This window comes from Pleurodeles waltl, chromosome 1_1 (genome assembly GCF_031143425.1).
Source record: "Pleurodeles waltl isolate 20211129_DDA chromosome 1_1, aPleWal1.hap1.20221129, whole genome shotgun sequence".
Classification (NCBI taxonomy): domain Eukaryota; kingdom Metazoa; phylum Chordata; class Amphibia; order Caudata; family Salamandridae; genus Pleurodeles; species Pleurodeles waltl.
The window spans coordinates 969831374-969855173 of record NC_090436.1 but is presented as its reverse complement, the minus strand read 5'-3'; the positions used below and the strand labels follow the sequence as shown (position 1 = coordinate 969855173).

At 41.8% G+C, this 23800-nt stretch overlaps 1 protein-coding gene across 1 annotated transcript in view; it reads right to left on the bottom strand.

Annotated features, from left to right (window-relative positions):
* The window catches only part of TRMT10A (tRNA methyltransferase 10A), a 166717-nt gene that overhangs the window by 125543 nt on the left and 17374 nt on the right, over positions 1–23800 (bottom strand). Inside the window, exon 2 of the mRNA XM_069230237.1 lies at positions 12517–12679. Within this exon, the coding sequence (XP_069086338.1) occupies positions 12517–12679 (163 nt within the window). The remainder of the gene's footprint in view (positions 1–12516; positions 12680–23800) is intronic.

Sequence of the window (23800 nt, the reverse complement as noted above, 5' to 3'; positions counted from 1 at the left end):
GAAGGCGAAATACACAGTTAATGCATCAAGGAACTCTCGCAGCTTAGTTGGTTCACCAGAGAAACGAGGAGTAGAGGTGGAGATAGCCGGAACATCCGTAATGAGAAAGGCCAAAGCTTGACGTAAAGCAGCATTCTCGTTGCATAATTGTTGCAGTTCCTGAGCCTGTTGCTGAATGGTTGCCAGAACAGATTGATTAGGATCTGCAGCAGCCGCCACTGTATCATCCATGATGTTAGACGACGTCGGGAGTATTGGGCGCTGCAATCTGTCATAACTTACGTGCTGCTTTACCCTGGAGACCGCAGAGCGAGTGGCGTGGATCCTGTTCTTGAATGTTCGGCCTTGGCCCAAGTAGGGGCGACTCTTTCTGGTAGCCACGGTGCTGCAGTCAATGGGTACGCCAAGAGCAGGCCGTGTCCCTCAGAAGTAGCGCCAGAGGGAAAAAAAAACAGAAAAGGGGAAAAAACCTCCACAAAGATATGTTCCTAAAACAGGAACAAAAAGGAAGAGCTATCAACAAGAGCAAATGCAGGAAAAAGTATTCCGAACTGTCGAGAACCAGCACAAGGATACGAGGAAGCAGGAGCGAAGACACCATCCAAACAGAAAGTGTTGCAGCGCAAGGAGAGAAAGAATCACAGCCCTTAAATACCAACAAACAGGAAACAACCAACAGGAAGTAAAAGGACACAATCTTAGTTAGGGAAAAGTACATAGAACAGAATGGACTAGGAACCATAGAGAATAGGGAACAAGATATGCTGGGAAGAGAGAAAAAACAAAGGAAGGTACAACCAGATGTCCCAGAAAAGAAGAAAAGAAAAAAGAGAAGAAAAGAACAGGTGAGTGGGGGTCAGAAATGCCTGAAAACGCGGTGCACAGAAAAAGAGCGAGGCCCCATGACCAATTTGGGGCTTCGGAAAGCACACAGCAGACTGGGGACGCGCCGCATCTGGAAAACGCGTGTTGCGGCCCGAGACGAATGTTCGGCTCGTGCCGCGTGAAGCGGCGCAACAGCACCATCCGCAGAAGTGATGAGGCATTATCATAAAGTGATTGAGTTTTTGAAGCAGAAAGTGTCGCCGAAAGTGACTGATTGGCAGAAAATCGATGGAACATCACAGGAGGCCAAAGAGTTGATTCATGCTTACTATGAGAGATTGAATGCTTTCAACAAACACTACAGTGGCACTGAGGTCATTGAGTCGAAAGACATGAATCATCTTGTGTTCAGGTTTGTTGAAGGGCTGAGACCAGAAATTAGCCAGATGATTAAAAATCATTTGATCTGTTGGCAAGCGAAGCCAATTAATGAGGTGTTGCAGTATGCAAAATACTGTAGTGACGACATTGAGTTGAAACAGAGAAAGTTGAAAGAGAAGGTGATGGTCATGCAGATTAAGGCAGCGCAAGCAGGGATGCAGGGAAATGGAATACAGCAGGTGATACAGCAGCAATTGCAGGGGAATGGAATGTTTCAGGCACAACCAAGAGGCCGAGGACAAAGAGGTTTTGTGAACTGTGGTCCAGATATAAATACTGTTGTGGTTCAAAATGATGTGCAGGGGATGAAATAGGTGTCACTATGTCACGCGTGCGGGGGCGTGGGGCATTGGAAGCGGGAATGCCCAATGGTCTTGCAGGATGGTGTTGTTCAACAAAGCAATGATGTTGGTACATTTCAAAATGTGAAGGGTCCAAAAATGAGGGGCCAAAATCCAGACTTTCAGAATAACATGGTGCAGATGCAGGGTCTCCAACCTGTGCAACAGGTGCAAATGCCACGTGTTCAACCAGCACAAATGCAGCAGGCACAACAGCAGATTCCCATGGTACCTAGACAGCAAATGCAGATACCATTAGCTCCAATGGGACAGCAACAGGTGATGCTTCCTCAACAGGTCACAGGTCAAACGATGAGTCAAAATAACACAGTACAACAATTCCTATTGTGTGGTGAGGATGGAATAAACGATGAATGGTCGGATGATTGTTCAGACAGTGAGGAGTGCAGGCTTGCAGCGTCCCTAGAAGTAGACCAGAGGGGACCCTAAGTAGAGGGAAAGGTGATGGGTCATAAGGTTTCGTTCCTAGTTGATACAAGAGCTACACGCTCTACAGTTAGAAGTGCAGAGATTTGGAAATTACCACTTTCGGGGCGTACCGTAAGGGTGGTAGGAGTAGCAAATCAGTTCCTGACAAATCCGATTACAGATCCGGTCCAAGTTGAGAATGGTAACTTCCAGGGATTACACAAATTTGTAGTTTGTGACTCGAGTCCTATATCCTTACTGGGTAGAGACTTACTGTGCAAAACAAGGTGTGATTACCTGTTCCAATGAAGGGATTGAGGTGCAGACAAACCGTGATGATGAAGGGGACGATGGTCAGTTTCCAGAGTTAGAGACGGAGACCGCAAATGAGGAATACCCTTTGATAACCTTATTCCCGATGCTTACAGTGACTGACTTACCACCTGAGTTGCAGGGAACAGTGACAGTGAAAGTGTGGGACCTGACAGGAAAGGAAGTGGGATTAATAAAAGGAGTAGAACCGGTTAAAGTAGAGGTGAAGCCAAATGCAGTGTATCCCCAGGTACCGCAGTACCACATGGCACAAGACGTCCTCATTCATGTAGCGCAGATAATTGTGGACTTTGTGAAGCAAGGGGTTCTGAAAGAAGTGCTGAGTAGCCCGTGTAATTCACCAATAATGGGTCTGAAAAAACCTTGTGGAAAAGTTTGAATTGTGCAAGACTTGAGGAAAATAAATGAGACTGGGGTAATATTTTGCCCCATAATGCCAAATCCAGTTGTGATCATGTTTCAGGTTCCGTGTGATGAAGAGTGGTTCACAGTTGTGGACCTGTCTCAAGCATTCTTTTCGGTGCCTCTTCATGAGGATAGTCAATTTCTCTTCAGTTTCAAATTTCTGGATAAGGTTTACAGTTGGTGGAGAATTCCTCAAGGGTTTTCTGAGTCACCTTCCATCTTCAATCAGATATTGAATAAGAATTTGGAATCATTAGAACTGCCTTTCAGTTCGACTAGTGCAGTATATTGATGATTTATTGATTCCGTCCACAACAAAAGATGACTGCAGGTATGACACAATTGCCTTACTGAACCATTTGGGAAAGAACGGACATAAAGTGTCCCCAAAGAAGCGGCAATACTGTCAGAAAGAGGTGAAGTACTTAGGTCACCTGATTGAGAAAGGGTCGAGAAAAATATCCAAAGAAAGAGTGACAGCCATACTGCAGATGAATCCCCCAACAACAAAAAGAGACGTTAGGATGTTTTTGGGAATGGTTGGCTACTGTCGTCGGTGGATTCCCAACTTCTCGATTATCTCTAAACCTTTGGTGAGATTGACTGTTAAGGAAGTTCAGGATGGCCCGTGTGCCATAACCATGTCCTAAAAATAAATGAAGACATTCATGGAATTGAGGGAAAGCATGTGCAGGGCACCAGCTTTAGGTATACCTGATTACACAAAGCCTTTTGTACTGTTTTGTCATGAACGTGATACTTGGTCTTTGTCTGTCCTGACACAGGTCGATGGAGGTGCAAACCGCCCAGTAGCATATTTTTCCAGCTACTTTGGACCCAATCGCAGCAGCCTTACCAGGTTGTTTGCGTGCAGTTGCAGCAGTTGGTCAAAGCCTCACCCAGTGTGAAGGAATAGTGATGGGACATCCTTTAACAGTAATGGTCCCCCATTCAGTTGAAATCTTGTTAACCCGAACCAAGACACAGCACATGACAAATGCGAGGTTAACAAAATACAAAACAATTATATTGGGGTCACCTAATGTATCCCTTAAGAGATGTACTGTATTGAACCTGGCAACTTTACTTCCTATTGACAATGCAGACATTGATGATGCCGAGGAGGTAGAACATGATTGTCTTGAGGTAACAGATCTGTGCACCAAACCAAGGCCTGATATTAAAGATACCCAACTTGAAGAAAATGATTACATTATCTTTGTTGATGGTTCATGCTTGAGAGACGCAGTAGGAATACTGAGAGCTGGGTATGCAGTGTGCACAATCACTGGTATCTTAGAAGCTTCCTGGCTCGAAAGAGTGTACTCTGCTCAAGTGGCTGAATTAATTGCTCTTACTAGGGAATGTCACGCAGCTGAAAACCTGAAAGTCACTATTTATACTGACAGCAGATACGGATTTGGAATTGTACATGATTTTGGCCAGTTATGGTTACAAAGGGGTTTCATGACCTCTTCTGGTTCTCCAGTGAAAAATGGTGAAAAGATTAAGGATTTGTTGCACGCGATTCAGTTACCTCTTGAAATTGCCGTGGTGAAATGCAATGCTCATGTGAACTGTATATTGTTTCGAGATCAGTGGGAATTGTTACCTGAAACTGAAAATGAAACATGCTTGAACTTTTCATTAAGGGTAGTTGACACATTAAATGAGGTAAAATCCCTGCAGGGACGTGCTAGCAAAGAAAAGAAACGTTCCTGGCAGAGAATGCAATGCGTACAGAGATCTGATGACTTATGGGTTTCAGAGGAGGGAAAAATGGTTTTGCCAAACAGTCTTTCGTCACAGCTTACAAGGTTTTACCATGGTCAAGCACATGTTGGGAGAGACGCAATGATCAGGTTGTTCAAAATCGATTGGTTCAATCCAAAATTCAGACAAGCTGCAGAGGTTATCTGTCACAGGTGCATCATTTGTCAGCAGACGAACGCAGGAAAAGGGACTGTGGTGAATTTGAGCCAAGCTGGGAGAGCAGGAGGTCCATTTATCAGAATGCAGATGTTTTTTTTTTAAATGCCTGTGTGTGGAGGTCTGAGATACGTGTTGGTGATTGTGTGCATTTTCAGCCACTGGATTGAAGCTTACCCTACACGTAGGAATGACAGCCTCAAAGTAGCAAAGCTGCTGCTTAGGGAGTTAATACCACGTTTCGGGTTTTCGAGCTCTTTAGAATCAGATAGGGGAAAACACTTCGACAATGAGGTGATTAAGCTCTTGTGTGCTGCATTAAACATTGAGCAGAAGTTGCATTGTAGTTATCGCCCTGAAGCATCAGGACTAGTGGAGCAGATGAATGGTACCTTGAAGTCGAGAATGGCAAAAATGTGCGCAGCTACCAATTTGAAGTGGCCAGATGCATTGCCCTTAGTGTTTATGTCAATGAGAAACAAACCTGACAAGAAAACAGGACTGTCTCCTCATGAAATTCTCATGGGCCGGGCTATGCGATTGCCCGCAGTCCCTGCAAATGCTCTTGTGAATATCACGGATGATATGGTGTTGGACTACTGCAAGGGTCTGGCTGACGTGGTCCGCTCTTTTTCTCACCAGGTGGAGGCTACCACATTGCCACCGATAAGTGATCCAGGTCACACCCTGAAAGCCGGTGACTGAGTGGTTGTCAAGAAACACGTGAGGAAGTCGTGTTTAGAGCCACGTTGGAAGGGGCCATATCAAGTGATACTGACAACTACTACTGCTGTGAAATGTGCAGGTTTTCCAAATTGGATACATGCCAGTCACACAAAGAAGGTGACGTGTCCAACTGATGAGGAACTTGAAGTGACCAAAACAACAGCTGCAGAGAAGGAAGTCTCAGGGCCGGAGAGTATTCAAAGGGGAACTGAGAATGAAGGAGAGCCCGCTGAGGACGGCTTAATCACTCAAACCGTAAACGAGATCCAGAGGGGTGGCAGTGAGCCTATCTCAGCTGGGGCATCAGGGGAACCGACACAAAGAGAGGTTCTCCCAGAAGCAGATGGATACAGGTTTGAAATTGAGCCCATAACTGATCCTGAAGGCGAAGGAGTGAGGCAGAAGGAAGTTGAGGTGTTCTGACTCCTTCTGAGCCACTTGCAGAGCCATCAAGAGAAAACACCATACCACAAGAGGAGGGCACTGTTCAACGTCCTGAAAGGCCAAGCAGAAAGAAAACACTTAAAGGGGATAATTGGCCGGAGCCACAAGCTGCAGGAGAGAAAGTGATCCCTAATGAAGCAATAGGGGAAGTAGTTGACACAACCAGGAAAGAAGATCTTAGTGAAGGAGTTACAGGGTGATCACAAACTGAAAAGAAAGAGAGTTGCAAGCAGAAGGTACGCTGGTCCTGAATGGGCGTATGCCACATCAGCTGAAAGGCAACAAGAATTCTTGGCGTTCTGCTTTGATCGAGAGGTAGGTCCCAGGTCAATACTACGGCACCTGAAAACTTAGAAAGAGACGGTGTTAAATTGAAATCCAAAGATGAAAAGCTGAGAAAAGAAACTGATGAATTACCGGATGTGACACTGTTAACCTGAATTGACTCTGAAAAAACCCGATTATGACAAGCCGCTAACCTGATTTGACAAAGGGGTCCTGGAGTGAGTGAAATGCTGTAAATACTCACGGAGAAAGAGAGAGACTTTGCACACACAAAATAAAAAAATAAAAAAGAGCTTTTATATCGTCCTCAAGTGATTGTTTGCTTTGTATTATTCTGCTTTCTGATTCTTTACAGATCATGAGTTACACTAGAGATAATAGTAATAGGGGTAGGAAATATGCACGTTTGGTTGTTGGTGTGGGAGTTGTGTGCAGTAGTGATAATAGCTGTGATTGTGGGAATGCCATTGGTGGATAAGAAAGTGACTAACAATACTTCAAATCCTGAGATTGCTACACTAACACCATAGTAGAAGTTTGAGCAGGATACAAAATACTTGTATGAGGGAACTAATTCAAAAGGGGAACTATCTACTAATGTCTTCTATCGCTTGCTGAATGAGTATGTTGACACAATGGATGCGAAGCATTGCTATGTGTGCACAAAGATTCCTTCATCAGTACAAGAAGGGGTTACTTATCATAGTCTGCCACTTACCTATGGGATAAGCTGTAGTTTGCTGTTAACAAGATTCTATGATCAGGAACATGTTCAATACTTCTATTCTAACTTAGATGTAGTGTTTTCCTTTGTGCCTGTGATTGAGTTTCTAAATAAATTAGCTAAATAAATTAGCTAAAGAACACAGCATAAAATTAGCTAGGGGTTTCTTTGAGCCGACACTGACATTTGGGACAGCTTATGCACACCGCAATAATCTAACCTGCCTACTAACACCTGTAGAAAAGAGCTTCTTACATCACACTGATGATAGATGGAAAGCATTAAAGGAAAGGCTAGAAAAGGGATTAGAAAAACACACGCTTGCAAATGATTATGCTTACATTGCAATAAAGACACAGGGCAAATTAGCTATAGATGCATTACACGTAGGAAAGCTTTTTATATATAGGCCAAAATCTGAGCATGACACTTTATTTGTGGGAACGAGTAAATGCAGGCATGTGTTTTTGTTTCAGAGAAAATGGACGTTCATGTTAAATGGACAGGATACAGCGATCCCTGGGATCTATTTTATATGTGGACTTAATGCTTATTACCGTCTTCCAAAGGGATGGTATGGGACATGTTATTAGGGAATAGCTTTTCCCAAGATCTACCAGACTGATGACTTAAAGCAAATTCCTAAGATGTCTGAATTACAACATGCTAGACAAAAGAGAGACAGCGGCTGCGGTCGTTGGTGAAATATTTGGAGCCATAATTCCTTCAGTGGGGGTTATCTTAAACTCCATAAAGATTCGAAAGTTGTCTGCTATTGTGGATAACATGCTGACAAACTTCACAGGGGCTATACTCCTGATGGATACTGAACTTGCTGCGGAAAGAGCTATGACTCTTCAAAACCGGCTTGCTTTAGACATTCTTTTAGCGAAGAGTGGCGGAGTCTGTAAAATGCTTAATGAGCGCCATTGTTGTGCATTCATTCCTGATAATAGTAAAAAGATTAGAGGTATGCTTACTAACCTAACAAGAGATAGTGCAGATTTGAAGGAGCTGAAGGAACCTGGAGTTTGGGAAAAAGTAGGGAACGGAATTACTAAAGTAGGGAATTGGTTTAGTAGTATTTGGAATGGGGTTCTTGCCAAAATAATTGGGGGTATATTAATCGTCCTGACTTGTCTATTTGGACTATGGTTATCATGCAAAATTAACAAAAGAATTAAAAGAGATTTGGCAAAACGTAATAAAAGAAAAAGAGAAAATGTTCAAAGAAATTTGGGAAAGATCACATAGGGAGGAAGAAACTGAGATGCGTAACCTAAAGAAAATGAAAGGGTGTGAAGGGTAAGGTTTTGTGTGATGACCAGTGTCATCAGAGGAGGGACAGAGAGTGCAGCTTATTCACTTAGAAATTAAAATGTAATGTTTATGAACTAATGTATAATAATGCCGCATAGAAAATCTATTAATGTATTTTGCTAAACGTGCGCTTGAAATGTGCCCACGGGGAGTGGCCACCAATGTATACAATGACTAATGAAACTGATTAATAATGATGAAATGTTATGTTAAAATATGATTTTGCACTAATAATAAAAGGTTATATGTTAAAGTTCTGCTAATAAATCATTAGGCCTTAGTTAGCATGAGTCGAGGCCTAGCTGCCCGGTTTCATATTAAATGTGTTTTTCTAACGTGCAGTGTGCTGACTTGCTCAAGGACATGAACTCGTATTTTTCCAAAGCTAGATGAATGTAACTGTAGTAGATCCGTTCTCATGAAATTCGACTTGCTTAGTGAAACATTCTTGCTGAATGCAACAGTGTAGACTACTCGCAGGTACAAGGTCGCCTGAACCGGTACAGACAATGGAACAACTGACTGAAGATGCAAAGAGGACCACAATAGTATGAAATCATACTGGACATTCTACCCGCTGAAGACGTCAATCATAAGGACCAATAAACTACGTGGGGTGACAAATTTAATGAAGTAATTGAAACCCTATTTAAGGGCGATAGTGGGGTGCTGACCCCAACCAATTAAAATTTAGGGGATTGTACAACAGAAAAGGGATAAAAACCCTTGACACAAGGAAGTAAATCAGAATAGGAGACAAGGAGATAGAGGAGGGGGAGATGCGGTCACGAATCTTGCTATGACCCAGACAATTTGTCACTCTGCATAGAGACTTTGCTGTTTGGTTCTTCAAACCATCCTTGCCCTTATATTGCCCACTTACACTTTACCTCCTTATGAGGAAAGTGTCCCTTTTACCAGACTGCTGAATTCCTGGCTGGCGAATCAACTGACGTCCCGAAGACGAAGACCGAACCTGTATGCTGACCCAATACGGAGGGTAACAATATGACAATGAAATTGTAATTGTCTGTTTGCTTTTCCTTTCTAGGTACCAACTGTTTCTTTTGACAGAGACCCTAGTTAGATGTTTTTCTAAATTGGTGTTGCTAAATTGTTTTGCATGAAGCCCAACATGCCAATGCTAATTTGAGGTTAGTTGAGGGGTTCACTAAACTGACGCAAATAGACAAATGACTGAATCTATGCTTTGTTGAATAATGTGATATTGATTCTCTGCTAAGGATAACCTATGTTGACGTTGTGCTATATTCTAATATTCGGGATTCTTGCCTTGATTAAATCTTATCAGAGTTGCCATATTGTGACTATGCTAATGTGTTTCTTGGTTTTGAGACTAATAAACTTACTAGTAGAATTGTAATCAAAAGGGAATAAACTTCATATAATAGTACTAAACTGGTGTGGATATTCATGGTTTCAAGGTCATGGTGGTTTATGAGTTTTATTAATGTCTTTGACTAATCTGAATTGTCTTATTATGGTAAATATTGGTGACGTTATTGATATATTGATTGACATGTTGATTAGTTATCTCGTCCTAAGGTGTCTTCAATCAGGGTCAAAAGATTCATTGGCCTAAAACGAGTCCCAGAGTGAGTAAATTAGTCAAAAAGGGACACGTTAACAGTCAACTGTGTTGTATTTTACTTTTGCATTATTTTGTACTTATGTAAGCACTTCCTAAAATCTGCAGAGATAGATTTATGGGCTCTGACCTCAGACGTCTATCTCAGATTATCCACGTTACCACGGGTCATATATGTGACCAGGCGAAGGAAAAGGGCAACGGATGAGAGAAACCAACCTTAACCTGTTGACTGTGTTATACTGTGGTAAAACATTTCATAGGTGAAAATAATGTTGTAGCATTCGCGAGGGTGTGTGTGACTAGTTTTGTTAAATTGTGCAAGAAGAGAATACTGATGTCGTGTGTTGTCCAACGTGAAAATCGAATTGAGCTCTTGGTATTTCTATTTAGCCCCAGTGTGCGATCATGGGCATATCACTTTATCTACTACATAATTAACGGAAAACTTTCATACCCTGTTAGCAATCTCAGCAGAGGTGCAAATAAGCAAACAAGTATGTAATCTCAATTTATACCATACTCCCTTTCTTTCCTGCGCAGGTGTAATCCACACTTTTGTGCAATAGGGTCACCATAGGAAAGATCAGCACGCACATTTTAGCACGGTTGCTACACCTTTAAAAAGGCACCAGACAAGTACTTTTCATGATGGCTGTAATTTTATCGCATTTTGTCATTGTATTGCATTGTACATTGTAACATTAACAGAGCTCCGTACCCCTGATGATGCGCGGAGGTGCTTTACAGTGGCCTCTAACAGACTCTCAGTAGTTGGTCACATGTGTTAGAATGTGTGATTATACTGCTGTCTATGTGGGAGGCATTGGGTGGTCTGTGTGAGCCTCAAAAGGGCGTTCCAATCTTGTCACAGAGAACTTGTGTCTGCACTTTCCCATGAAGTGAAACACAATAGTATAAAATAAAGATACAACTGACGATCTGCCTTACTCTGGGTAACTGGAGGAGAGGCTGCTCTATTTACTGTGTCTGGATGACATAGTGTCGGATTGAAGTATGGACTCTAATCTAATTGGAGAGAACTTTTAGCTGCACTCAAGTAGGAAGTGTGATGAAGAGGGGCTTGTAGGTATATACCATTATCTCTAACGTAAGATGAAGCACGTCTTAGCGGCCTTCTGAAACTCAGAATCGACATGGATTAGCCTTATTCTTGCAAAAAGTAAGGTCCAGAGCTTGTCTGTCTCAACTAAAAGGAAGTTCTCTCGATGCAAGGCCACTTGTCATGCTATTAGTTTTCAGATCCTGGCCTCTTCCTATACAACATCAACAAAAGAGGAGCCCAGAGAGCATGAGGATATAGGATTGCCCTCAACTCCCATAATCTATTAACATATGAAGCCCCTGCTCCAGCACTCTAAGAATTCTGCAACTGTAACCGTTTCCAGTATTCCAGAGAAAGGAAATCAGACCAGCCACTGTCTGATTCAGCAGTGTATTGCAAGTGTTATACTGTAGCAACAGTGAACTGTGGTGACTAATATGCAATAACAGTAGGAAAACCTCAATTAAGCAAACAAAATGGCGCTACTAGATAGTCATGCAAGTGTCACAAGCTTCTCATCATAGGTGTAATCCCATGTGTGAAGGGGTGGGGGACTGGTCATCTTATCTACAGTCAGTTTATCTCAGTAGCTAATGAGTACTACTGATACTAGTCAGCGCTATGAAGTATAGTCTTGTCCCTGCTCAACTGTAGGTTCTCATTTCAAAGACATCTAAATCATCTTTGTCTTGTAATAGCTAAAAAACGTGCCTCAGAAATCATCCATATCTTACTACATGTGGTAGCTAGGTGCATGGTTAAAACCACTGGTGCATGCAACGACCTGTTAGTTACGTCCTCCTATACAAACCTTTGCTGCAGTGATAGGTAGGCATGATTACGTCTGTGCGTCTGTATCCTTTTCCCCATGTGTGCAGATAGCCTTTAAAGCCAATTCAGTTTTCACTGATGCTTAGGCAAAATGCACTTAGTTTTCACAATTTGCAACACATTTTCCCAAAATTTCGTAAAGGAAATCAACAAAGCCCCCTCTTAACATAAATTTACAGTTTAACATAAATGTTTACAATCAATGTTTCTGGCAAAATATGCGACTCTATTAAAAACAAAAAATCATTTTCAGGAGAGAACCTTCATCCCCACTGTAAAAGGCATATTTCAGTTCTTTTCAGTTTTCACCACTGTTAATGCCGTACTAGGACTCAAACCTAGTCATCCACAGCCCAAATACTCCACGGGCAAGAATCCATAAAGTTCCTGCAAATTTGTCTTTCAATCCCATAAAGCCTGAACAAAGGTTCTGCTAAAAGGTAATACAATATCATGCACAATTCTATTCAGTTTTGAACAATGCTCCAGGTCTCTGCTTATTACAATGCATCCTGAATCGCTAATATCCCCAAATAGTGCTTGAAGCAGAGCACTAAAAAATAAAAAAAACACCACCAAAATATACGGTAGCAATTAAAATATCGCTATATTGTTCACTTTTTACCATAATCTCTGTGAGGAACTGAAAACCCTGAACCCATTTTCCAGTTGTTGCAATAGCTAACTGGGAACATTCCCCCAAACCATAATACTCCAGGCTACAGGTCTAGTTAAAAGAGGTAGGCTTAACCGGATACTAGATGATAAAAGATCCCAGTACAAAGCTATGGAATGTGTATTTAGTTACCTTTGAAGCCATTAAGTTATCAAAGCTGCAGTCTATAAAAAGCCGAAGTGTGCTTGGCACTACGTCCCTGCGTATTCTTTTCCTGGAATCAGAACAGACGTTTGCTTCCGTTTGAGACTGGCGTTCTAACTTTCTCTTCTGGCGTTTCTCTTTTCGTTTGATCCTATAATTTTAAGAAGAAAACAAAAGAGTATTGTGCTTATACGTATATGTGCTCGGGGTGGGGGTCACAAGTGACAGAACTGCGGTCCTGTATCTGGTCACAGTCATGTACTAAGTGGGTGAACAAAGGTAGCAGCGCAAGGCCTTGGACCGCCAGTATCACATGGATAGTACTCGCAACCTCTGGCTGAATGCAAGGGCCACTTTCAGGAGAACACCCCGCAGATGCCCTGATGCCAATCATCAGTAGTAGTATACCTAATAACTTGTAAGGACAATAAAGAACAAAAGGAATGTTAGCAATTTGCAAAAGAAGGACTACAAACTAAAAGCAGCATGCAGGTCTTCGAATAAGGATTTGCATTTTATAGGTGGTAAGACAAGTGATTTAGCCAAGATAGACAAATACTGACAAAGCCAATAAGTATAGATTTTTCTTACGCAATTTACTGTTGGATATATCTGCCTAAACATCCTAAGCACAGGTACATCCTCAAATATATAGCTGCAGGCTCACTTTCCCACCTGCAGCCTCATTACGCCCACACGCAGCATCATATGGCCTAATACAGGACTCCTATGTCTCTATAAAAGCTCATGTAGAGCCAGCACATGCCAATCTCAAGCCACACGACAGGTACTACCATCAAACTAAAAGTACACCCATTATAGACTTCCTTTAGCCCTGTCTGCTTCTTCACAGTAACCAAATCTGAATAGGTTCCACGATCCTATTCTCAGCTACAGACAGTGCGCACTGATAAAGATACTGTCAGCTAAGTTTAACCATTTTATGCTAGGCACAACCTTTTAAGTCTAAGTAAAATCTTCTCTTCACAGGTTAAACAGCTTGTCCCAGCAACAGCACGATATACCCAGCTACAGTATCATAGATCCAGCTACAGTCATCACGTGCTAGTTACTGCCATGATACCTAGTTAAGTTCTCATATACCTAAGTAAAGACATCAGATGCTAGTTATTAAGTAATGTGTCTAGGTGCAGCCTCATCAAAGCACAAAAATCATATGATAGCTACAGAAGATTTTTCAATTTGTTTTGTATAGTACATCATAGGAGTTGCTGTGCTAGGCTTAAGGTGACCAAGGCAAAAAGCATTTTTTTTTAGCACCTGTGATCCCAACACATATGCAGCTCTAAAAAACTCGCACTTGGAGGCGAAGAGGTCACATACTTTCTGGCCCGTCTTCGTCACTGATGTGTTACTGCGTGAAAAATACAGAAAATGAATGGCAGCGTTGTTACATCACCAAACAAAACCCCTTGGTTTCAACAAGGCATACCCACCAGCCAAATGGTCAGAAAGAAGGTGAATCTATCACTCTTACTTGACTTCCTTAAGGTAGACTCATGAAATACTGCACAATATATAACGGTGATCTCTGGAGATGCATAATTTTCGAGGTACTAAAGAAATAATTTAAATCGCTTTCTGTGGTCCCTTTTATAGCTAGGTCCAGATGCCCCACTAATCGCCCTTAAGACTTAAATTAGGCAAGAAACAGTTTGAAAATAGCCCTGTGCACTTTCCTGTCTTGGGCTAAGATGCACACAAAATCACTCGCTGAAGTATACTTGGGGCCGGTCCTGGACAAAGCCAGCATGGAAAAATCCAAGGACATCCTACTGGCTATGCAACATGGAAAAGACTGTAAAGACCCTTGAGTTTTGGGGGATACGGTCTAACCCTTCTTAGATAAATCTGGCTGTTATCTGCAAAAATGAAAGAAAGCTTTTGGTCTGACTGGCAAAAAAAACTCTCCAAGGTGTCATGGCCACCCATTGCTGTTAGAGCACATAGCAATCAATTTAGAACATAGGTTTGGAGCAGATTTAGAACACTATCTCACAGAGATACGCCACACATAGTCTAAACAGACTCATGGAACACAGGTATATGGTTAGGTTACATCACTGCAGATGATAAATTAAACATAAAAATATCTAGATCTACATACTATAATAAGAGATAAAGGTGGTATACGATATTAGCAGAGGGAAGCCAAATCTCACGGACAAAACTGTACAACTGGAATCCCCAGCATTAGACCCTCACTAGCTGCCCAAATGTTGCTGCAGGGATATTAGGAGTTAAAGTCAGTGACTTTGGCCAGTATACCCTACATCACCAATTCTCCACAGCCACTATTTGAAAGGTTTGAGCCCCACATTTTCTGTCAATTTGAAGTTTGAAGCTGTGACAATTTAAAGTATGTATCTGGTCTAACGCAGTGCGTGGAAAACTAAAGAAGCAATTGTAAAAGGGCTGCTAGGCAATTTTGATCAAACAATTTAGGGGGTGGATGACTTTAGTGTGAAACGAATCATAAGCCATATGGTATGTTCATTGGCCTGACAAAAAAAACAAAAATAAAAAAGTCTACAGGAAAAGTGACTCTCTGCAAATGTTTGGCAAAACCTATTTGTTCATCTTCTGGTACAACCCAAGCTCTTTCACAACCCTACCACTACACTAACGAATGCATTTATAGTGTTTATTAAGCCATAAGCATCACACTGTGCAAGAGGAAGAAGAGAGCTAGCTCTCTCAGTAATATTTCAAGCCCTATATTAATTCAGTAAGGCCCCTCTGCTCCAAATCTGAATAAAAGATTCTTACAACCATTAATGGTTTCATTGTTGCTTGTGAAATCACATTGTACACACCCTAACTGTAATGGCTAAAATGTAAATGTTTTCTATTACCAAAGAGAGTTGAAGGCACCAACTACAGGGACAGCTGCCTGCTCCGTCCTATGGGTGTTGGACAAGGAGCCACTCGTGACAGGAGGATCCCTGTCCCACTTTTCAATTCTATGGTCCATAGTGAGAAAAGGTTAACCAGCTTTGCAGAGCATTAATGCACATCTCTGTTTCCTCTGCCAATGGCCATTTTTTTCTGGCTAATTAAGAAACGTATTTACTATTTATTAAAGGTAGTTATGTAGGATAGAAATAGGCTCAGGGGTATCAGATCGTGTGGATAAGTAATACCAGAAAAAGAATTAGACCATAGGGTAAGCTCTAATGAAGTTAACTGTGGGATCTTTTTGGAGGGACAGTGAGTTGGAATTTAGTCCAATAAGCAGTCTGATTCTTGGATAGTCTTACGTTTGGCAGGCAAAGCTTGGTTGATAATTTTCCTCTTCTAGTTTTTAGGAGTTCTAGATGAAGGCTTTTCGTTTTTTACTGTGAACAACTGCCATATTAGAATGGGACAGAGGTTGGTGCTTTTAAGGGAAGGCCCATGACAACCCTTAGACAGAACCTGAAAATATTCAAGGGCACTGTCCACATACACAGACACAAAACCCTGCTATGATTGGAATCAGGAAATACCCAGTGTTCATCATCATCGTGAATGACACTACCACAGTACAATACTGGCAAATTATGAGAAACTGAAATTCATCCACATCAAGTACAACGCACTCCCAGCAAATAAAATCTCTACGTTCTGACAACGCCCCTATAAACTCAACAACAGAAGAAAATCTCCCCAGAGTCTGCGCTCAACAGATTGCCATAAAAAATATAAATACATAGCAAATGCTAATTAAATGTAGCTCTAGCCAGGACCCTTAATCTAAGGCTAACTTACAGACACAAACAAACTTAAACCTCACCTTTATCACAGCCATCACAACCACGTCATTTACCCATAACTAAAACAAAGAGGCAGACCTAGAATTTAAAAATCTCAAGCGATTGATTCTCCCACATGAGTGAGTAGAGTCACAGTAGAGTCCCTGCCAGAAGACTAACCATCTCTGAACTCTCAGGAGTCCCAGAGAAAAGCCATCTTCATGAGTTGCACTCTCCAGACTCGGGGCAATAATAGTTCCTAGTTGACCTGCATGCCTCAATGCTCAGAATAGAAACACCATAGAGGAGAATCAATTGTGTACAAATATTAGTGGCACACAAACTGTAACCAAAACCAAGAACGTGGTTTTCCAGACGCACACAGGCACACTGTCCCTAACAGGACATTAGGATGCCACGAGTACCAAACACCATGCCGTGCGCACACCAGCCAATACTGTATAGAAAGCAAAACCCTAGGCAAAATGCAACAGCAGCAGATAAGAATGACACTTAAAAGAAAAACACAACTGACCAGAGGAAGCAGCTCCACACCATTTAAAAACTCCCCAAAACAGCACAATAACGGAGCATAGATGGAGACTCTGCAGTCTCGCACCACTACCCTCCAGCAGTTGAATGCCTGACTACACAAGAACCATCAACATTAAACCCATTGATGCTAAACCTACGCCCATCTCCCCATCTACTTCAGTAAATACCCATCTCCTGTTTCAGTAAACAACAACAGTAGTCTGGCCACATACAAGTTAATAACTATCCTACAAGCTCAGATCCACACTCCACACACTCCAGAAACCATTACTTACCCACATACTCTTATGCAGCTTCCAATGACCATGCATTACCCTGATCCCAGAAACTAAAGGAGTCTTGGACAGACTGTCACTGAATGAAAAAATGCGGCCAAACTCCTTACCTGCCTCCCACCGCCTCAGTGCCACCCACATCATCATCTCCAGTCCAGGCCCTTGAGAGGTATCACCCCACCACCTGGTCCCAAGAGCTCAACCAACCCCACCAGTCCACCAGTGAGTTAAAAGGGGAAAAAAAAAAATCAGTCAGCCTCAGATCAACCATCCTCATTTTAAAAGATAAAAGAGTGCAGCAGTACAGTACCCAGGGATAGGAGCACGAGCAGTAGCGGAAAATAGAACGACCTGAGAAACACAAACAAGGCAAAGCAGCCTAGCCTTTCAAAGCAGCAGTAAAGTCTCCAAGTGGGAGAGTAGGGATGGTTTAAAAAAAATGTATTGCCTGAATGGTGAAACAACCAGCCCATCTCTGTAATGTCAGAGAAGGGATTCCGGTTTTCTCCCTCATGCTGCTATGCCTGTAAAGCGACACTTTATGCCCTCCCGTGCAGGTGGAAGTTTTTTCCTCTTCCTCCACATAGCAGCAGTAATGCAGTTTTCCAAGTAACAATGCCAAATCGAATTTCTTTAATCATTTTAAAAACAGTCACAAAACTTTTACAGTTAATGATACCATTAAGGTAAAACTTAAAAATGGAACAGTGCACGTAGGTAAAAGAAATCAAGATTTGCATGGGGAACAGATTTGTAAAAATGGTACACATTGGTGTCACCACCAAGTTATGACCAAGAGCAAATTCATTGCTGCTAATTATGTTACACGACTCCCCATTTTCCAATGAACCACTATGAACGGCCAGCCCAAGGCCAGACATTCGCTAACATAAAATAAAGTGACAACGTGGTGAGAACGTTACTGCTGCAGTCAATATCGCATCAAGTAAGACAAATAGGACTACTAGACAGAGCGGATGCTCTGTCACCTCCATTGCATCGGACGTTAACCAAGACTAAGAGAAATTCTTCATGTATTGCACAAAAGGAGGATGTGGAACCACTAGAGGCATTTCATGCATTACTCCAATAATGGGTAAGCACCTACATGGTGGCCGATCCCAGAGTAAGAATTTGATCACAGATATTTGAACAGTGACAATCATCAAAACTAGGTCAATAATTCCCATAAGAACTGAAACTAAAGCTTTGCAACATGCTAGAACTTGGGAGGCTCCGAGTAGCCCACGTACAGGTGGCCTAGGCCTTTATTTGCAAAGGACTGGCAGGATGTGGACGGGGGGGGGGGGGCTCTGATCAAAGACCGGGACACCAGGCCTTCATAGTGCAAAAACATGTGGCCACTGCAGCAGCCCCTACCTTAAGGAGATAAAAGCCTAGCGAAAGGGAAGTACTGCACCCAATACAACCATTTTCACGTTTCACTGTTGACCGTTCGTACCTCAGGAAGCCTCGGAGAAGGAAAGAAGCAGAGAGAGAAGCCCAGGTTTAAGAAACAGCCAACTACAACAGTTCATAGAAGGGAGCTACATAAGAAATCTACATAATTTCTTTTGTGTGAGGAATGAGAGAGACAATAAAAGTCCACTGCAGCTGTCAATACAAAGTCTGAACATTACCGCTCCAACAAAGGTCAACAAAATGGCTCTTGTGCAATACCACTAGGTGATACACAAACAGCTCTCTAAGTCTGATATATATATGTATACCAAGAACCCCTACCACTCGAAGGCCGCTTTGAGTTCAACTAGCAAAAGCAGAACTTTGCTAAAAAGCGGAGTTTGTTAAGCTGGAATGGCAGACTGCAATGCTGCAGCCCGATCAAGGAATTGCAGCGGACTCACTTTGCCGTCAGCATCATTTAATATTAGGATGGAGACCTGTGACTGTGGTGGAATACAGGACAGAAGAGAAAGCCCACTGGACTACTTATTCTAATAGCTCCAACCAAGCTAAAGCAAGAGGATGAAAAGTCACTGACAGAGAAGCACGCGAGTATGATATCAGACAACTTAATCTGAAAGTTTGGAAGAAGTGGCCAAAGTGACAACCTGAGAGTCAGCCTTTCTGCTAGGTAACAGGCACTGAACACTGAACACGGACCACGAGACATGAGTTCACTTCTATGTTGGGAAATATCAATGACAAGGAAATGAGTGCTCCCGGGTGCACCTTGTCTATCAAAGCAGCAACTCTGACTAACTAAACTGTAAAATTCTAATACAACAGACACCAATGTGTGGCCATAAAAAAATGCACAACAAAGGGCAGCTAGCAAGGGCCATATAATGGAGGCGAATGTCCGGACCAGTGATTCATATAAACTTTATTTCCGTTAGTTAACAAACCGGTCTTGTGCCAGGGTGAAAGAGCCCCTCAACCCTAGCCCCCATCATAACTGAACCTCACAGTGGCATTTTGTATTAAAGTCTCAGCAATGATTTTTCCTTATCAAGTGAAAGAAAGCACCAATTCGATGCCAGAAATGAGAACTCTGAGTAGCCGCAGGGGAAAATATATACTGTGTTGTAGGGGAAGAAGTTACAACGTGAGAAAATGCTCAGCATTCCCAGACCTAATCAGCTAAAAAAGGAAAGTGCAACCGTTAGAGGAACAACACAACTATTTTTTTAGTCAGGGGCATACAACATAGCAGAACAACCTTTAAGATGGCTTCATACCAAGGATGAGATGGACCATGTCAAGCAATTCCTCAAAACGTACTGCAACAACCATGAAACAACCCCAGGAAGTACAGCTAGCTGTGTATCAGCTGTTCTGAGAACAGAACACCTCTTAAACATCACTTGCATACAGCCGTCTGCAACAATGATACAACTGCATCTGAGAGGCTATCCTAGTAGTGCTACCTACATCCCCAAGATGCCAGCCCAGGAATGAAGGAGGCCTGCTGCAGGAAGGAGGCCTGCTGCAGGAAGGCCAAAGAATAAAACGTAACAAGCATTTGCAATTCAAGGGGTCTCACGTTTGTGAGGGTTAGAGCTATTGGCGCTGTAAATGATAATGGCTTTTACCCATGTGTTTTTGTTTGGAGAGGAGTGTAGTGGAGTGTATGCATGTGGTGTGTTGTGGAATTGTGGATGGTAGATTTGTGGTGTGGATGTATTTAGTGGAATTATGTGGCATGATGTGCAGTGGAATTATGTGGCTAGTAATAATGTGGTATTGATTTTACTGGAATTATGTGGAGTGGTATGTTGTGTTGTGGTACGTAGTGGATTTAAATTTTGTGGTGTGCTGCTAAATTGTGTGTCACGATGTGGAACTCAGTGGTGCGGTTTGGGTGCATGTTGTTTTTTGTGTAATTTTGTTGTTGAGTTGACTTATGTGGTTTGTTGTCAAATTATGTGGTGTGGAATGGAAACGTGTAGAGTTGAATTGTGTGGCGTGGAAGTGTGTGGCATTGAGTGAAATTATGCTGGAATTATATGGTATGGTGTGAAGTGTAATTGTGTGGATTGTGTTACCAAGTTTAAAAACAAGGAAAACAGATCAGAACAACATGTTTTCACAAACATAGCCCGTGCATTCTGGCAAAATAGCGAAACATATAATCATTTGCATTCACAATGCAGTCGCACAAGAAATCCGTAAATGCTCTGAAAAGATACTAACTCAACCTATGGTTTGAGGAAGATACTTTCATTTCTTGCTTTGCTATGTTCATTACAAACTGAATCATTCTGGGAATGTTTCCATCCTGGTGCAAATCATTAAAACAGTAACGGGTTTTACTGCATTGATTGCAACCTACACAAAACACAAAGCCACTCTCAAAGTAAGTAGTTAGGGGTCATACCTCTCAAATACCGATAGTTGACTAGCACCAACCCAATCTCTCCAGACACTTCGCATTTTGTCCACAATTATTCAGTAACATGCAAAATAGTTCATGACTTGTACTGAGATTGTCTTTTCACGCTATCCTTTCCTGCTCATAAGTACAGTCCCAGCCCATTCAAAGCACTGGCTAACCTTCAAGGCAAAGTATAAAAGGAACATACCGCCGCAGTCACTACTGGAAGGGAAAGGACAGTCATGCTGCTCATGTAAGCCTTTGGTAGTTATAATATGTGCAAATACAAGATTCTTTATTCTGCGGTGCTCCCTTACTACTGTATCTCGGATGTTTGTACACTTGCCTGCATATTCACCAAGCTCAAGTATCATGAATTCATGGTTTCCAAATGTCAGCTGTGATTCGAGGGCGACCAAGTGAAGGCTGAGCAGTGCATTAGGCCTTTAGGGTTTACAGTTACAATTTAACATAGTTACCCAAAAAAACAAGGCCAGAGCTAAAATGTCAAATCACCAAAGGAGACAATACTGTGATGCTCATTGTAGAAGAACAAATCATGGATAGGAACAGTGTAACAGGAAAGTTGCTCAATGTCACACTTAACAAGTAAGGATGTGGGAGAGGTGGGGGGGGTGCGGAGGAGGGCAGACACAAACAGGAAACTCGGGGACAGATGGGAGATGTAGGGGAAGGCAGTGCGAGGCAATTCAAAGCACCATGGCCGCCATGAGCACGAAGGAGACACACAAGTGAAGACAGGAAACTGGTAGGTAAGTATAATTTATTCATAGTATTTATTGTAGGCGGGGGAGAGCACAGAAGTACATCCACAGCAGACAAGTACAGTATTTCAACTGAAGCCTCCCACTCTGCATTCCAAATGCGAACCTCAGAACAATGGTGCTATATATCATAGCAAACAAACACCACACATCTTCCCCCTTACACACAAATACATTATGTCATACAAGAAGAAATACAAATAAAATACAAGATTTGCATAAAGGAATAACAACAACAACAACAACAAAATGTAAAGAACACATTGTAAACTATATAGTAGATTATAAGGAACTAAATAAAATTCTAAACCTTCTGTCGCACTCAATTGCAAAATCTAGAAACTTAATAGGTAAAGATGAGACCCTGGTCGATTTCCTCACCCCTTTGGCATTGCAAACTGACTTGTTGCCATCTCTTGATGCAGTTCCACTCATGCTTCGTTTTTCAACAAGTCATTGGCACCACCAGATGCCATCTCTCCTGGTCTTTCCCCTCGATGAGTTCCCATCACAAGGAACACCCTCTGTTCTTCCTACTAGCGCATTACCAGGACCTTCTGACATGACGCTGAAATTGGAATTCCACATATTTTCCCCTTCCCAGGGAATAGCTCTGGGCACTGCAAAACTGTCATTGCTACAACATACAGGACTTTTACTTTTAGATAGATTACTAAAATGCCACACCTTCCCAGTACTAAGTCTTGCTGAACACAAAAACACTGATCACTTAGACTGGGTTGGAAAATTAGTTTCTACCCTTCTGTACATTTTTGTTCAGTTTGATACGTACTACCCAATCACCTTCATTCAAGGTGATCTTCTTCACATTATGTGGCCTTTCATAACAACTCTTATATTTAAAATGCGTCTTCACTAAATATTCCCTAACAATGTCTGGTGACCATTTGCTTTGAATACTACTTGACATCCATATTGTGTTGTCCTTAGTAAAAGGTTCACGTCCCTTTAAAAGCTTAAATGGACTGTACCCAGTGACTGTGGGAGTAGTGCGGTAAGCCCATAATTGTTTCATTCAGATTCCCAATTCCTTCATGAGTTGATGGAAGATTGAATGCAACACATTATCACCTTGTTAAGTCTCTCCACAGCACCATTACTAGCAGGATGATATACTGGAGGTTTTTTTTTCTTCAAAAACTCAATTCTTTGTAAGAAAATTAGTGAACTCTTCTTCTACAAACTGTGGACCATTGTCGTTCAATAAAGATTTGGGTATTCCTCCTCTCAGGAAGATTGTTTCCAAGAATGCAACAACACGTTTTGCATCTATTTCATTACAAATCTCAATCTCAGGCCATTTGGAATAAGTGTCCAATAACACTATGATATTTTTGGGATTACCATTTTTAGCTAAAATAGGGCCCAAGAGGTCAATAGCTAAGACTTCCTAAGGCCCTGAGGGTATTTCATTAAAACCTAAAGGTGGTCTCAAAATCATACAAGTTTTGTCAGCTTCCTCACACTGCTTCTCACATATTTTTCCATACACATGTCAATACCAGGCCACCAATAGAAACGTTTAAGTCTTTGTTTGGATTTGACTATTTCCAGGTGTCCTTCATGCATTAATTCCAATGTTTTTTCCCGTAATTTTTATGCAGGGAAATCACTCTTCCTTCCCTGAAAAGGAAACCTGAATCCGAATCTGACAATACCACTCAACTCCTAAAACTTCCTGCAATCTTCCGGGATATTCTTGTTCTCAGGCCAACCTTCTAATACAAATCCCGAAATAGTTTTTAACACTACATCTTCCTCATATCCAGACTTCCCTTCATATTTTGAAATGGCTTCTGTTTCACCATCAACCATTGCAACACTAATCATCCCAGTCATTAACACATTCCATACCACACTTCACTGGAAACCTACTCAAATAATCCACTACTTTGTTCTTCCTTCCTGGTACATATTCAACATCATATACATAATCTAACAATTGTAAGGACATCCTGGCAATGTGTTGAGTGGCGTTGCCTGAACCTTCAGTAGTTAACACTTTCAGTAAAGGATGATGATCAGTACGTAAAGTAAATTTGT